Below are 15,822 nucleotides of genomic sequence, written 5' to 3'. Positions count from 1 at the left end.
GCTATTAATACAATGTCGTCTGCATATCTTAAGTGATTCAAGTATTGGCCATTTATGTTAATACCCCATTTTCCCCATTGTAATTACCTCATAACGTCATCCAAAGCTTGATTGAATAGTTTGGGTGATATAATCACCCTGTCTGACTCCTCGCCGTATCTTAATGGGCTCCGTTTGTTCAACTATTTTGATAGATGTTGCTTAATTATATATATTGGAAATTAAGTCCGTATATCTATAGTCTATTCTCCCATTTTGTAAATACTTTTTTACTGCCCAATGTTCCACCTTATAGAATGCTTTTTCAAAGTCTACAAATGCCATATACATTGTGATTTGATATTCGTTGGCCTTTTCATTTAACATTTTTATCGTAAGCAGATGGTTGCTTGTACTAAATCCTTTTCTAAAACCGGCTTGCTCTCTTGACTGGTAATTATCTAACTTAATCTGTTTGTTAGTAGTTTAGTTTGTACATTACATTCAGTAGCGTTATGGGCCTATAGTTTTTCAGATCTTTTCTATCGCCTTTCTTAAACAGTAATAGTGTTATTGCCTCGTTCCATGTGGTGGCTATTTGTTTTGTGTTCAATATTTTATTCATTAGTACATAAAGGACTTCCACTGTAGTTTTCCTCACATTTTTTAGCATTTCAACAGTTATTCCATCTTTCCCAGGAGATTTGTTATTCTTCATTTCTTTGAGTGTCTTTTTTATTGCATTTTTACTGATTTCTGGTTGTAGGTCAGAGTTAACGTTCTTTATTTTCAGTTGTAACTGATTACGGATTTCTTGGGTTGGTTTTTGTTCTGTTTTATAGAGATTTGTATAATATTCTTGTGTTATCTGTATAATTTCTTTTGTATTGTTGGCCTTCACTCCTTCTTTATTCTTTTTGCTATTAATTTGTATGTTTCCCAGGTTCTGCTTAAAGCACTTCATGTTTCTATTTTTTTCAATTATTTTCTCTATCTTTTCTTCCTGTACTCTCCGTTTACACTCCTTGATATTTTTTCTCCTTCAAATAGTTGTGTTTATTTCTTTGTATTCCATTTTATTGCTGTCCCCTTGTTCTAGTAATGTTCTTCTTGTGTTCATAAGAATCTTTGTTTCCTGGGATATGAAACTTTCTTTTTTTGTTATTGTCTGTGCTATTTCTTCACCCACTTTCATTAGAGTAAATATCATGTTTATTTCATCGATGTGTTTGTATTCTATATCTTCCTTGGTCGGCAATATTTCCTTTATTCTCTCTTCGTACGTCTGTTTTTCGTGTTTAATTTTTCCATGTCTAATTTCTGATTATTTTCCATTTTCTTTCTTGTTTCAAATCTACTATCAATAATCAGCTTGGCTCGGACTAGTCTATGGTCGCAACCAGTTGAGAAGCGATTTAGGGCTGTTACATCTTTAACCATGGATTTTTGCGTTGAAAGAACATAGTCAATTTCGTTTTTAGTTTTACCATTGGGACTAATCCATGTCCATTTTCTTTGGGGTTTTTTCTTAAAGAATGTATTCATTGCATATAGTTGCTTCTCCTCCAAGTAATTTATCAATGTGTGTCCTCTATAATTTCTTTTGCGGTATACATGGTGTCCTACTTTGTCTTCTTCTTTATATAGTTGTTCTCCTATTTTGGCATTGATGTCCCCGATTATTAGCTTTAATTTTGATTTCTTTTCTTCCATAGCTGTTGTTATGTCTTCGTAGAAATGTTCAATATCTTCATCGCTGTAGGTACTTGTTGGAGCGTACACCTGTATGATTTTTAAGGACGTTCTTTTTAATTTAAGCGTTGTGTATGCTTAGAAAAGAAATAAACAAACTAATAAAAACGAAACCCACCAGAAGGAAACATGGGCAGACTACTTTCGATCCATATTTGCAGTATAAAGTTAACGATAATAAACCACCAACACAAGAGATGACAAACGAAGAAATAAATATTGAGCAGAAAGAGGTAAACAAAGCATTGGGGAAATTAAAAAATAAGAAAATCTCTAGGAGAAGGCAAAATACCGAACAAACTCCTAAAGTACGAAGGAAAATATCTGTCCAGACAACTATTAAAACTAATCCAAAAAGTAATAAAACAAAACAGAATTTGAAGAAACAGAAGAAATGAAAGGCAGCATTTACAAAACTGTCATCAGACCAATAATGAGATATGCAGCAGAAACATGATCTGACACAGAGAGGACAAAAATGATGTTAGAAACAGCAGAGATGAAAATACTTTAAGATGAAAAATTAATAGTAAAACACTATGGGACAGAGCTAGAAGTACATATATATGACAGATGCAAGGTGGAAAATATTAAGGACTGGGTAAGAAATAAAAGTGTAGAATGAAATGACTATATAAGCAGAATGACAACAAATAGAGTAGTAAAGACGGCAAGAGACGGTTCCCCAATAGAAAGACGATCAGCAGAAAGACCTCGAAAACCATGGAACGAAAACTTACTGGAGGCACATAGAAAAACAGGCAGAGTCATGTCTACGTAAAAAGAAGAAGAAGAATTCTTTTTATCTTTTCCCAGTCGGAAAGAATACACACACGTTTTGGTTAAAATAAAATAATCATCATATAGGTACATGCCCGATTTCTGTCGTTTAACTTGACGACGAATTTAAAAATGTGTCAATTTTTCATCTCAATTTAGGTGTTGCGTGTAGGGATGGCGGTTTTTGACAAAACACCGGTTTTCGGTTATACCGGTTTTTTTGCTTACGGTTTAACCGGGCGGTTATAACCGACCAAAAAAAAACCGGTTTTTCCAAAAACCGGTTTATGTTTTTTTTATTTCAATAGGTTACAAAGTTACATTTACAATGCACTTTAGTTTGCATCCCCAACCATTTCAAATTCTCCACCCCAACCATTTCAACTTAAAATTTCCCAGACTCTTTCAAATAGGATTTAAAAAAACAATATCAACATAAATATTTTACTTAAAAATAAATTGGATAATGCAATTCATCTTTTATTTTTACTACCATCAATAAAAATTTATCATATATTACTTTTAACACGTTTGTATATTTGTATAATAGGTACATTTTAACTCATTTAATACTTCCTGTATGGGTGTATCATTTTGAAAACGTAGGGAAACCTTGGAGATTCGTATTCGTAATCGGTAATTCGATATTTATAGTCAGAATATTATTTTTGGTAATCAGAAAAAGCCATTCACCCACTTTCAATGTCATGAGTCAAGTGTGAAAAATAGTTGATGTGAAATATAGTTGAGGTATAGTTATCTATACCAGATAACTTTTTATGAAAATATTATGATTACAAATACCTTTTCAACGAAATACTATAATAAAACTTAATTTTTTCTGGCTGATGTGAGTTTGCACTTTCAGTTTGCTTCTTTATAATTTATAAAATAAAATAAAATTTGAATTATGCTTTTGTTTGGAATAATTACTTGAGTATAATAATTATGATTGGGAACCAAAATAATACCTAACCTAATCCTAATCACCGTAAAAACCTAATAACCGGTTTTTACTTTAAAAAACCGGTTATAACCGGGACAAAAAAACAACCGATAAAAACGGTTATTGCGAAGTAAAAAAACCGGTTTTCGGTTAAAACCGGTAGGTTTTTCCCATCCCTAGTTGCGTGGAAACTTTTTTGTTGAAAAGTTGGAATGTTGTAGGAAGTCATATTTATTGTTGAGGCTTCTTTGTTCTTGTACCTCTACCCATTTTCTTATTATTTTTGTCTTGTATCGAGATCAGAGATCTCTTGTACGTCTTGTCGTGTATCCATGTGTGAATAATGCTGACGAGATTTTTTGATTGTGTGTAACTATTCTGGCGGAGATTCCTTCGTTGGTTTGTGCCATATATTTCTGGTAGCCGTTCCGCAGAATATGCTGAAAATTGCTAAATTTTATAACGGAAAGATCTCCATTGCATTTTTTACTTGCATTTGCACGTTATTACTATTGTTTGTAGTAATGTGTAATATAGTGTATTTATTTTTGCCAGTTCTTGTTGTAAGTTATGAGTCATGAGTCATCATTTAGTTGTAAAGATCGTGCAATAAGAGTATTGTCAACTCGTCACATATGCACTGGGTGATGAAATATGGTGTTTAGATACCTGTCTGTGTGGGTTAGTTTGCGGTAAAGAGTATAATCAAGAATGCCGTTTTTGCATCTAGTGATCAAGAGATCAAGACAAACAGTAGATTCTGATTGAAATAAAGATTGAAATTCTGATATTCTTAAAATAAAGAAGGGTTTTTCAAACAAATAATGGTAAAAGCGAAAGGTTTTATAAACTTAGTAATATAAATTATTTATTTCAATCATATTTTGACAAATCAAAAATATCTTTACACAAACTAAATACAAAAAAATTTTTTAGGGCAAAGACACTATATTGGCTGGAGCTGTAGGAGGTTCTGCAAGAGTATATGCGACTGGTATGTACTAAATTATTTTGATTCTTTATGTATAGGTTATTTCTTAACTGATCGCATAAAAATATATTAGATTCTTTACTTCAAAATATTATGATTTGCACAAACTCTTATCGAATAATAGTATATTGTTTTATTAGAAGTTAAAATGATACTTTTTGTGACGGTGCTGAACGTTTGTCATTAAGCCGAGGCACAAAAGTGCTCCGAATAGAACATACTTTCTATTTTCAAATGCCGCAAATAATTTTTGGTTACTTCTATTGATTGTCACTTTGACAAATAAGAAAAATCATCGATTCATGCATTCTCGTTAAGTTTTGTTGTTGAATATTTTTGCTTATTATCGCTTAAAGTACGGGTATTATGTCTGTAGTACGAGTATTGTGTATTTCTCCAGATATTTTGTGTACTGCAAAGACTATAACCAAAGGATTGTTGCCTACCAAGGCGAAATCGAGATCAAACGAAAGAGCAATTTGTTGAAGGGTGTTGGGAGAAAATCATGGATGTCATCAAGAAAGGATTTTGAGAAAAACGAATTTTAAAGTTATAAGACTATTTACGGCAAAAAAAAATGTGTTGGGAGGTATTAAAGATAAACATAATGATAGAAAAATATATTGATGATAATAAACTAATGTAAACAAAGCATAAGAGTTAAATTGTTTTTAACAAAATAAAAAATTAGTCGCGTAATGTCCACTTTTTAACGAAGAAAACAATGGATGTCACAAGTACAGGCGTTTAGTCACAGTATTATTACTGCTTTGTTTTTGCTTTTTTGTTCTCTGCTTTTCATCTAAAACAAAATAAAATATTTTAGTTAAAAAATCGATCTTATCAATAAAAGATTTCAGCTTTTACTTGATTTTCTGCTTCCTTGAGTTGTTTTTTATCTTACAGACTTCAGTCCTGAAGGACCTAGTGTTGGTTGGTACCATTTTGTTCTTCTGAAAATTAATATTTTTTTGATATCATAATAGTTATTTATTGTACAAGACGATAAAATTGTACTTTATCTTCGAGAGCGTTTTTTAGCGTCGAGACGTCAGTCGAGACGCTAATTATGCTCGAGAAGATAATGCGATTTTATCGTCGTGTGCAATACAACATTTTTTTCTATAGCAAGACTTCAAGTTCAGGTAAAAAATAGAATTGCAAAGAAAATTGTAATTTTTAGCACAAAAATCGCAATTGTGTTGCTCCGTTGCTAGGGATATGAATTACTCTGTCAACAAATGTCAAACAAATGTTACGTTTTGGTTTTTGCGGAGAATATTGTTGCGTTTTGTGTACAAAGTGAATAAATACGAAATAGACGGAAAAGAATTGACACAAGAAAAGGGAAACCTGCCATCAGATGTAGAAAATGCAGCATTGGAAGAAGAAAGTTTATTGTTGCCACAAAAATCTAGGATGATGTATGAGAAAGAATACCAGTCTTTTAAAAAGTGGAAAAGCATTAAGAATATCAATGGCGTGTGTGAAAAAATACTCCTGGCGTATTTTTCTGAAAAGTCGAAGAAAGCAATGCCATCGTCATTATGGTCATATTATTCGATGCTGAAGCGTACGTTGTTGGTAAATAAAAATTGTGATATTTCTAAATTCAGCAAGTTAACCACCTTACTAAAAAACCTGAGTGAAGGATACAAAGCTAAAAAGTCCAAAATCCTGGAGTCAGATGACATTATTAAATTTCTGACAGAAGCTCCTGATGACGTCTATTTGTTTATGAAGATTATTGCTATTCTTGGTGTGCATGGAGCGACTAGGTCCGATGAATTGTACAAGTTAGAAGTGTTTAACGTGGACGACAGAAAATCGGTGATAATAGTTTTATTATCTGATACTAATACCAAGCAGGAAAGGTCGTTTTGTATTGCTGACAAGAAAAGTGGACTGAGTTTCTTGGAAATTGTGAGAAAGTATATTGCCTTGCGCCCCAAAAACGTACCTCACAGTAAGTTTTTTGTAAATTATCGATCTCAAAAGTGCACTATTCAACCGGTGGGGATTAACACTATATATAATATCCCCAAGAAGATTGCAGATTTTTTAAAACTTGCAAATTTAGAAATGTACACGGGGCATTGTTTCCGTCGTTCTTCAGCTACTATGTTCGCAAATTCTGGAGCTGATCTAGTAAAAGTTAAACGTTTAGGTGAATGGAAATCGTCATCTGTTGCAGAATCTTACAATGAAGAGTCAATAAGCAATAATATTGCTGTATCCAAGTGTATATCACGGACAGAACACGTCACAAACAAAGAGGTTCTGGGAAGGATGAACAAAGAAATCGAAATCTTAAATACAATAAAAACAAGAAAATTAGAATATCTCGGACATATTACACGTGGAGAGAAATACACCTTGTTCCAACTGATTATGCAGGGAAAGATCCAAGGAAAGAGAAGCATAGGGAGGCGTAGAATGTCATGGCTGCGCAACCTGAGAGAGTGGTATGGATGTACATCAAATGAACTTTTCAGAGCAGCCGTCTCAAAAGTCCGAACAGCTATGATGATTGCCAACCTCCGCCGCGGAGATGGCACTTGAAGAAGAAGATCCAAGTGTATACTTGGCGGACCAGAAAATTAATTCAGTACCTCGAATCAAGTGTCTAAGCAAACGAGTACAAGTTGTGATGCTCCAAAACTAGATATTTCTAATAATGTTAATTGTAAAATTTCAGTTGTTTTTAATCCTTATTGTGTTTGAATTTATTAATTTTATTGAATAAAAAAAAGTTAAAACAGTTTATCTACTCTTGCTGTTAGAGTGTCACTCTATCTACCCTTGCGGTTAAAGTGATACTTTATCTACTCAAAACAGTTGTTATAGCAACAATTTAACATTAGCTATGAAAAAAAAACATATTTTATAAAAAGGTATTTACCTATCTTTCGCTCCAAGGCCGTAGACTTGTTCTTCACGGTTGGATCATGTATTGCCTTCTTTTTGTCAATCATTTTTTGTTTACATGGCTTCTTTTAACGAGGAATTGAAACATACATCTCTTTTGCATCTCAAGACTCGCATAACTTAGATAAAAATAATATATCTTTATATATTTCATCACTTATAGGAATAAAGTTGAAATACGACTGGTTAGGCAAATGAAACTCTAATTGTTTAAGACTTTCAGACTTTTGTGACTAAGCAGAAGAACGAATTGGATGAAACATAGTAAGGGGGTTGGAACTGATGCACAGTATTTCCTTCATCTTTTGTACTGCGAAAGGGCATTTCTTCAGATATCTATTGGTAAAAAATTTGGTCCACTCTTTAACAAAATCTTGAGTTACTGAGATGATGAAAAATGGGAATGGTTTTACGCGAGAATTGGATATATTTTCTTCCCAATCCGAAGGCGTTTCCATTCTATTTTTGAGGCTAATCAGTCCCATATTTGTGCCACATTCCAAGTAGGAAACCCCTTTCACAGGATAAGTTATTTCAATGGACCGCAAACGTTTAACAGCAGTTACCATGTAGTGAATAAATCTTATAACGTTATAGTTTTTATTTTGTCCACCAGCGCCATCAAAATAGATATGCAAATTTTTTAACGTCCGTATTCAAACTATTCATAATGAAATGAAAAAGGAACAAACTATGAATTTTGCTCGTCGTGCGACAATAATGAGGTGAAATAATCTAGAATACTTGTTAAACTGTTTGTTCGGGCTGTTAGGCCGTTGTCCTCTGAGATTAGTTCTCGACGTTTCGGCAACACTAGGGGTTGGCATCTTCTGGAGATGTTACTGCTTCGCTTGTAAGCTGAAACCAGTGCAAAAAACTGTTTAATGTGGGCACTTACTTTATCGGTTAAACTTATAACGCTTTCACCACTTCTTAAATTTAGATAATAATTAAATACATTTAAAACAATTTGTTTTGCACGGAGAACGACATAAAATCGCCGACATACGCAAACCGCATTATTTTAAGTTGCAATTAGTAAAAATTAGATATATGCATTCCAACTAATAGCTGGACAACTGCGCTACACAAAGCGGTCCGTTTAATTTCTTATCTTTAATAGCCGGCAAAATGCATGATTTAGTTAAGCAATATTTTCTACTGGTTTCCATGATTCATGGCATATGGTATTCTCACCGCAAAACAATAAACTGTCGTTACTATAATTAAAATAAGATAAAATAAAATTATCTTTTGTGAATACTATTTATTTAATTAAAATCATTTTCCCTACTTTTCATCTCTTGTTTCGAATGGGCACTTTTGGTCCATTACGTTAAAAAACATTAATTTTAATTCATGTCTGTGGAAACGAAAATACAAATAATACAACCCTGAACCGTGATTGTGTTCGTCGTGGCATCGCCGCGCTTCTATTGTCCATAAGGACGATACATGGTCCAATCTCCGCAATGTTATTTTCTTAACGTTGAACGCTCTATAGGAATAAATTATATATTTTTTGTAAATTTAACCCAGTTTCCAGGTATTTTTTCGTAGTGTGTCGTCTTGAATAGTGGCTTTCGATTGCAGGGAAATTAAGAATATAATTACGCATATATTCAATTGCTTCATTTGAATGTTTAATTTTTGGCTCATGTCTACCTCTGTCATCTCGTCTAATGATTCCTGGAGCTGACTTTTTCTTCTTGTCAATAATGCCAATATGCTAAATAATTATTATAAAATAGGTAAGACCTTATACTAAACAAACCGCACTATAATATCTCTATTAAATTTACAGGTACTATTTTAACAAGACCTTTATTTTCAAAGGGACCATGGGATTATACAACCGATAAATATCCAGAACACAAGGAATACGATTATTTAGGTAAGACATTGACAAACTCTGTACGAAAGCATAATTTATAAGAATATTTTTTATTTTGTTACAACCAGGTTTTAGCAATAATATTGATGGAAACATAGCTCGACATTTCTTTGAGAATAAGAATATTATATCAGCTTGTATAACAGTAATCGATGAAGAACTGATCCATCATTTTTATATTTTTTACCAAGAATTTCGAGTGGTAAAGATACTGATATAGGAAAATTTCGGAAGTATTCTAAATAAATAGCCAGGTACTTTGTTTAACTATATCTCTAGTACAATATACTTATCGAATGGCAGCAGCATTATTACCAATAGGCAAAGTATCGAAAAAAGCTTATTACCCGAAGCAAAAGCTCTCTTAGTCTCCCTTCCGATTGCTTCAGACACTGATGATAATTCAGAATAGAATGTTTGTGGAGCCACAGATTTCTACGAAGATGAAGACTTTGGTGGGAGATTACCGATAAGGAAGAAACCTGAAGAACCGCTTACACAACATTACAGTATATATATATATATATATATATATATATATATATATATATATATATATATATATATATATATATATATATAAGCTAAGGTACACTCGAAGAGTGGTGGGTTTTTCGGTCAAAGTGGAGAAATAAAAGACAAAGAAGGTGGCTACTTCATCTATTTATTGAAGACGTTTCGCTTTCTGTTTAGAAAGCATCATCAGTTCATCTAAAAAGAACAATGTGAAAAAACCAGACATCCAAAGAGAAGTTAAAACATGTGTGTTACCTCAAAAAGACATGTAGCAGTCAACGATATTAAATTTGTAAAAAAGCTTCCAATGATGGAACATTCAGAGATAAAGTTGTATAAAAAATTAATTGAAACTAGCTACAGTTTACAAATTAACAAACTTAGCACTGCAAAAGAACATGTGATAATAATACATGTATATAAAAAATTTGTTATAAAAAACTTAAGTAAAAAGTTAAGTTATGCCATACTTGAGAGGAGTACATTAGAACATATATAATTATATATAAGGAAATATTGTACTGAATTTAATATTTATTTTAGGTTACAAAGTTGGTTATGCCAAATATCAACAAGACGAATACATTATTGGTGGAGCACCTAGAGCCGAAAATTATAGGGGCGAGGTAAGCAATTTGATCCTTTGTATTCCGTTAAGTTAACAAGTATTATGAACAAATATGTAAGCTAGGACGAGATACGAAATTTGATTCTTTGTATTCCTGTTAAGTATTATGAGCAAATATGTAAGCTAATGTAAAAACCAATTAAAAATTGGTATTAGTAGTATTTTATTATAAATAGGAAGCGGTTTTTATGCTATATGCATATTGCTGGCGTATTTCGCATATTTGAGAACTTTATTAAAGTTTGCATATCTTCAAATAAATGCCTATTATTTGTCTACTTAAAAACATTTTTGTCCTAACATTGTTATTACATTATTGAGATTACAAATTAAGGGATTAGTTTGTAATTGAACATATTGTTCACCCGAGCAGTGCTACCTATAACTTGAATATTTAGAATTTATGATTCAGCTAAACTATCTAATTCAAATCTAAGCTCATTAAGTGAAACTGATCTAGGAGGGGCTCTAAAGTTTTACTTAAATTTGGTTGTGATACCGTATGTCTTCGAGGCACTGGATGAGGTTGGATGCAAGAACCTTGATGCCTTTGTTTTCTGACTCTCTTGGAGTTTCGAATATATCTGACTACCTTCCACATAATGACAATCAACATAATAATGAATATACTGACTAGTCCCGTGGTTAAATAAGGAATCCACTGATGGTTAGCAATGGTTTTCCACGTGTATTCGGATATATCTCGGTCAAACTGCTCTGCCTCCAGTACAACATTTGGCAACTCATCTTCCCGAATATCTATATTATGTCTGTAAATGTTGATCTGCTTTATGATTGGCCTCTGCATAAGCTATTCAATGGAAATGACGGGAGTCTTTAAATAACTTCCAAATGCTGTTTTCAAACAACCATTACTGGATGTGAGTAATGTTATATTTCGGGTCTGAGCAACGCATTTTGGTGATAGCTTTATAAAACTCGTTGGGTTGATTATATGTTCAGATCGAGAACCGTCGCAAATTATAGCTAAATTTATAGCGTATGGTGGAATGACTTGCCAAAGGTTAGGTGTGCTTTTTTTCAACCAACTTGCTTCCTTTATCGTGTACTCTATTATATTGCAGGTGGTGTTGGTAGTTCTATCATATAATTCATTTAAGATAAAGTTTGACTGGGTATCCATATTATTGATTCCCATTGGTGAACATGCCAACTCTCCTTTGTTTAATTCTATACACCTTACTTTACCTTCATATGTCATTTCAAAATAGTGTAAATTATTGTAATCTACTGCAAGTAGATCCCTTGGGACCAACAACGAGCACACAACACCACCTCTCACCGACAACGGAAAAGCTGTGACTCTCAGTAGGTTGTATCTAGTGTTGTCAATTATTAGGAAATATCCAATAATGACGATGTCTCCTTCTTCATTTTGTACGACCGTATCTATTATTGGCTATCTTCTTATATCTACTCCAGTGTCCATGATTGTAATGAAAATTTAATATTTTTTCGTATGTGTTCGTATATTCTTTTGCATATTCGATTGCACGGTTATAAGTCGCTTTCACTTTAAGTCGTATGTACTCTTTCTTTAACGTGTCAGCTCTATATGAGGCATCACTTAGGCCTTTAGACATTTCCTTTGTCCGTTTATCAGTGCTTCTAGGAACCTACTTAAATGTCCGAATTAATCCCTTAATTTGTAATCTTACATTATTCTTGACTTCTTAACCTTTTATAGTTTCAACGTGTATAATTGAAACATTGTGAAACATATCGAGTAATATTTTAATAATTAGAGTCCATTCAACCTATAAATCTCCAAACTTAATAAATTACCAAATAATATATTTTCTAATTGAACTTCATAAGTGTTGCAATAACGGCCTAGATTGAATTCTATTGTAAGTTCATAGTTTAAAATTTGTTAGTATGATAGAAGCATTAACCTCTGAGCTCATTTGAGTGCAGTCTCTTATAGAAAGTTACCTAACCAACAACTAGAGTGTAATTATCAGTAGCTGTTAATAAAACTATAATTTTTAATCCACACTTCAACCATATTTACCATCGTTATGGGCATTAGAAAACAATTCGATGCTGATATTTACATCGAATTGTCCAGTGGTCCTTCGAGCCGGATTCTTCTCGATCGACGATGGTAAATAAATAGTTTAAGTGTGGAGTAAAAATTATAGTTTTATTGACAGCTACTAATAATTACACTCTAGTTGTTGGTTGGGTAACTTTCTATAATAGACTGCGCTCAAATGAGCTCAAATCCCCAATTTATAATGTCACAAATAATGTATTCCTCAGCACAGAGGTTAATGCTTCTTTCATACCAACAATACAGTTTACAATACAGTTCAATCTATGCCGTTATTGCAACATTTAGAAGGTTCAAATAGAAAATATATTATTTGGCAATTTATTAAGTTTGCAGGTTTGCAGGTTGAATGGACTCTAATTATTAAAATATTACTTGATATGTTTCACATGTTTCAATTATACACGGTGAAACTATAAAAGGGTAAGAAGTTAAGAATAATGTGACATTCAAAATTAAGGGAATAGTTTGTGATTGAACAATAAGCGAAACTGTACCGCTCGAGAACATATTACCCGAAAAATCAGTTTGGTTTCCGTCAAAAATATTCAACAATCCCAGGGTCCTAGAATAGTAGGTAAATAAAATCACGCAAAGTTTGAAATAAAAGACTATGTTGCCTCAGTATTTCTCGATATTCAGCAGGCTTTTGATAAAGTCTGGCACAACGGTTTACTATATAAATTAAAATTTTTACTGCTTAGCGATATGTACCTTATCCTGAAATCCACAAGGAAAATAATTTACACCTGGCTGTATACCACATATCACAAAAAAGAGGTTAAATCTTTGTAAATGGGTGTATTTAAAAATATACCCATTTACAAAGATTTAACCTCTTTTTTTTATCCTGAAATCTTATGTTAACGAACGTTCGTTCTAAGTAAAAATCAATAATGATTTCTCAACCTATCACTCAATCCAATCCGGAGTTCCTCAGAGAAGTGTCCTCGGTTTTTTTCTGTACCTAATCTTTATTGCTGACATACCCATTACGCATGACGTCACAGCCGTTTTAGTTGCAAACAAAGATCTAGACATAGCATCTGAAAAGCTGCAAAAGTATTTGCATACATTAGATAATTGGTTGACAAAATGGATAATTAAAGTCAGCAACGAAAAATCAGCCCATGTCACATTTACAACAAGAAGAGGCACCTGTCAACAAATTAGTCTAAACAATGCCCCCATTCCTGCTAGAGGCACATTTGGGGTTACATTTGGACCGAAAGCTCACCTGAAAGAAACACATTAACGCCAAAAAAACTGAAAAAAATGAATTCATTACTTGGCAGAAAGTCACAACTGCCATTGGAGAACAACATACTGCATTACAAAGGCACACTAAAACCAATATGGACTTTTGGCATAGAACTCTGGGGCTGCAGCAAGCCTTCAAATACAAAAAATTTGCAGACCAGTACCAAAAACATTGCTAACGCCCCTTGGTATGTAAGCAATGCAACCATCCACAATGACCTAGGAGCACCAACCGTAAAAGATGTCATATCACTTCATGCCAACCACGCTAAAATTCGTAATTTAACGCAACACATCCAAATTATCAGTGAATTATACCAGCCACCAATGGAGGAACGAAGACTGAAGAGGTCTTAGCGAGAAGACTTGGTTACATATGTAGGTGAAAATTGAGGACGGTACCCAAATCAAGTCAATACTGTCATCACATTTACTAACTGTTGTCCTTGTTTTATTTGCGTATCTAGGAGATATGCTAAATCTTATTACTTTCTTTTCATTACAGGTAATAGCTATCATCAACAGAAGAGTAGAAAAAAAGTTTTTGGGTGATAGTCAAGGTTTGGGCGCTTATTTCGGTTCATCATTTTTAGCTGTTGACCTTAATAACGATACTTCAGATGAGTTGTTTATTGGTGCACCGATGACGGCAGGTAGTACATTCGATGAAGGATGCGTATTTTTCTACAGCGATGTAAGTAAAATTATGCGATTTTGTGTAAAGTAAACGAATATAATATTTTAATCTGTACCTGCTGCCTAAAAGTTTTGAGTCACTACAATAAAAAAGTTTAGTCAATTTGTATACCATAATTTTTTAAAATTACAAATAACACCTTACATTAGAAGAGTGGTTTAATAAATTTTATTGTAAGAAAAAGGTTTCCTATCAGATATGGGTTCACACTTCTGCTACAATATTTAAATATGTTTAGATCGAAGTTGCACACATTTCTCCCACTATACGTCAACCTGAACTCCGTAATAACTTTATCGGGTTTTGTTCTTCTCCACGCGCCATGTCAGAGTTCTATGACGTTGGCGACTACCATTCCGAAGGCTTCTCGGTCTTTTGATACACGGAATAAATCTCCTGCATTTGCTATCTCACTTGATTCATGAATGTTTTTTAACAAAGAAACGTTTTCTTCCTACACTTCTACGGCCTTCTATTTTGCCTTTAAGGATCAGTTGTAATATTCTATATCATTTTTGCGTCACTATATGTCCCAGATATGATGTTTTCCGGTATTTAACAATTCTTTATCTTTGTTGACCCTCTTTAGTACTTCCTCATTTATTTTTTGCTATCCAACGTATCTTCAGCATCTGTCTATGAATCCACATTTCCAATGCCTAAATTCTGTTCATAATTTATACTTTTAATATTTATACTTCTGCTCCATACAAAAGTACAGACCAAATATAGCACTTAAATGTTCTCATCGGGTTTAAATCCAGAAATTAAGGCCAGTTGTTTGCTATCATTATATTCAAAGCAAAATCAGAAATATAATTGTCATCCATCGCATTGTTTCTATTAAATTTGTTGAAGCATATGAAAAACAGAGTTCTGTACTGCTCTTTGTAGCATGTTGGTTGAGTGTAATAATTAAGATAGACATAGAAATAGGAATAGCAATGGAAAAATAGTAGGTAAAAGTTGACAGTGTCAACGAGTAATTGAAGCATAAGTACAACGGGATATTATGTTTTTGCCGATCAGAATGAAGACGGGGATTTATTGGTAGTCTTTTGAGTTAACTACGATCTAGTCATACAAGGAACCATTTTTCTGCAGCATAACTGCCATAAGGTGACTTGGGTTTTCCCTGACACTATAACCGAGTACCAAATAGACCATATTGTTATCAGTCGCAAGTTCAGATGCTCGCCGCATAATGTGAAGGCACTGAAGTTGCTAGTAATCATTACTTAGTAATGACAACTTTAAAAGTTTTAAACTGATTGACGCAAAGATAAAAGTTGCTTTTGTATAAATGAGAAAAAGTATATTGTGCTTTAAACATCGCAAATGGAAGGATAGAATTCCAAAAATACTTGGAAAAAA

At 33.1% G+C, this 15,822-nt stretch overlaps 1 protein-coding gene across 1 annotated transcript in view; it reads left to right on the top strand.

Moving 5' to 3' along the window:
* Positions 1–15,822, top strand: part of LOC140438428 (integrin alpha-PS5-like) — a 78,856-nt gene that overhangs the window by 23,306 nt on the left and 39,728 nt on the right. The window contains exons 6-9 of the mRNA XM_072528110.1: positions 4,394–4,451; positions 9,181–9,270; positions 10,330–10,412; positions 14,257–14,445. Of these exons, the coding sequence (XP_072384211.1) occupies positions 4,394–4,451; positions 9,181–9,270; positions 10,330–10,412; positions 14,257–14,445 (420 nt within the window). The remainder of the gene's footprint in view (positions 1–4,393; positions 4,452–9,180; positions 9,271–10,329; positions 10,413–14,256; positions 14,446–15,822) is intronic.

The sequence above is a fragment of the Diabrotica undecimpunctata genome, chromosome 4 (genome assembly GCF_040954645.1).
Source record: "Diabrotica undecimpunctata isolate CICGRU chromosome 4, icDiaUnde3, whole genome shotgun sequence".
NCBI lineage: Eukaryota > Metazoa > Arthropoda > Insecta > Coleoptera > Chrysomelidae > Diabrotica > Diabrotica undecimpunctata.
The sequence above is the reverse complement of the archived record's forward strand: the minus strand, read 5'-3'. Positions and strand labels throughout refer to the sequence as shown.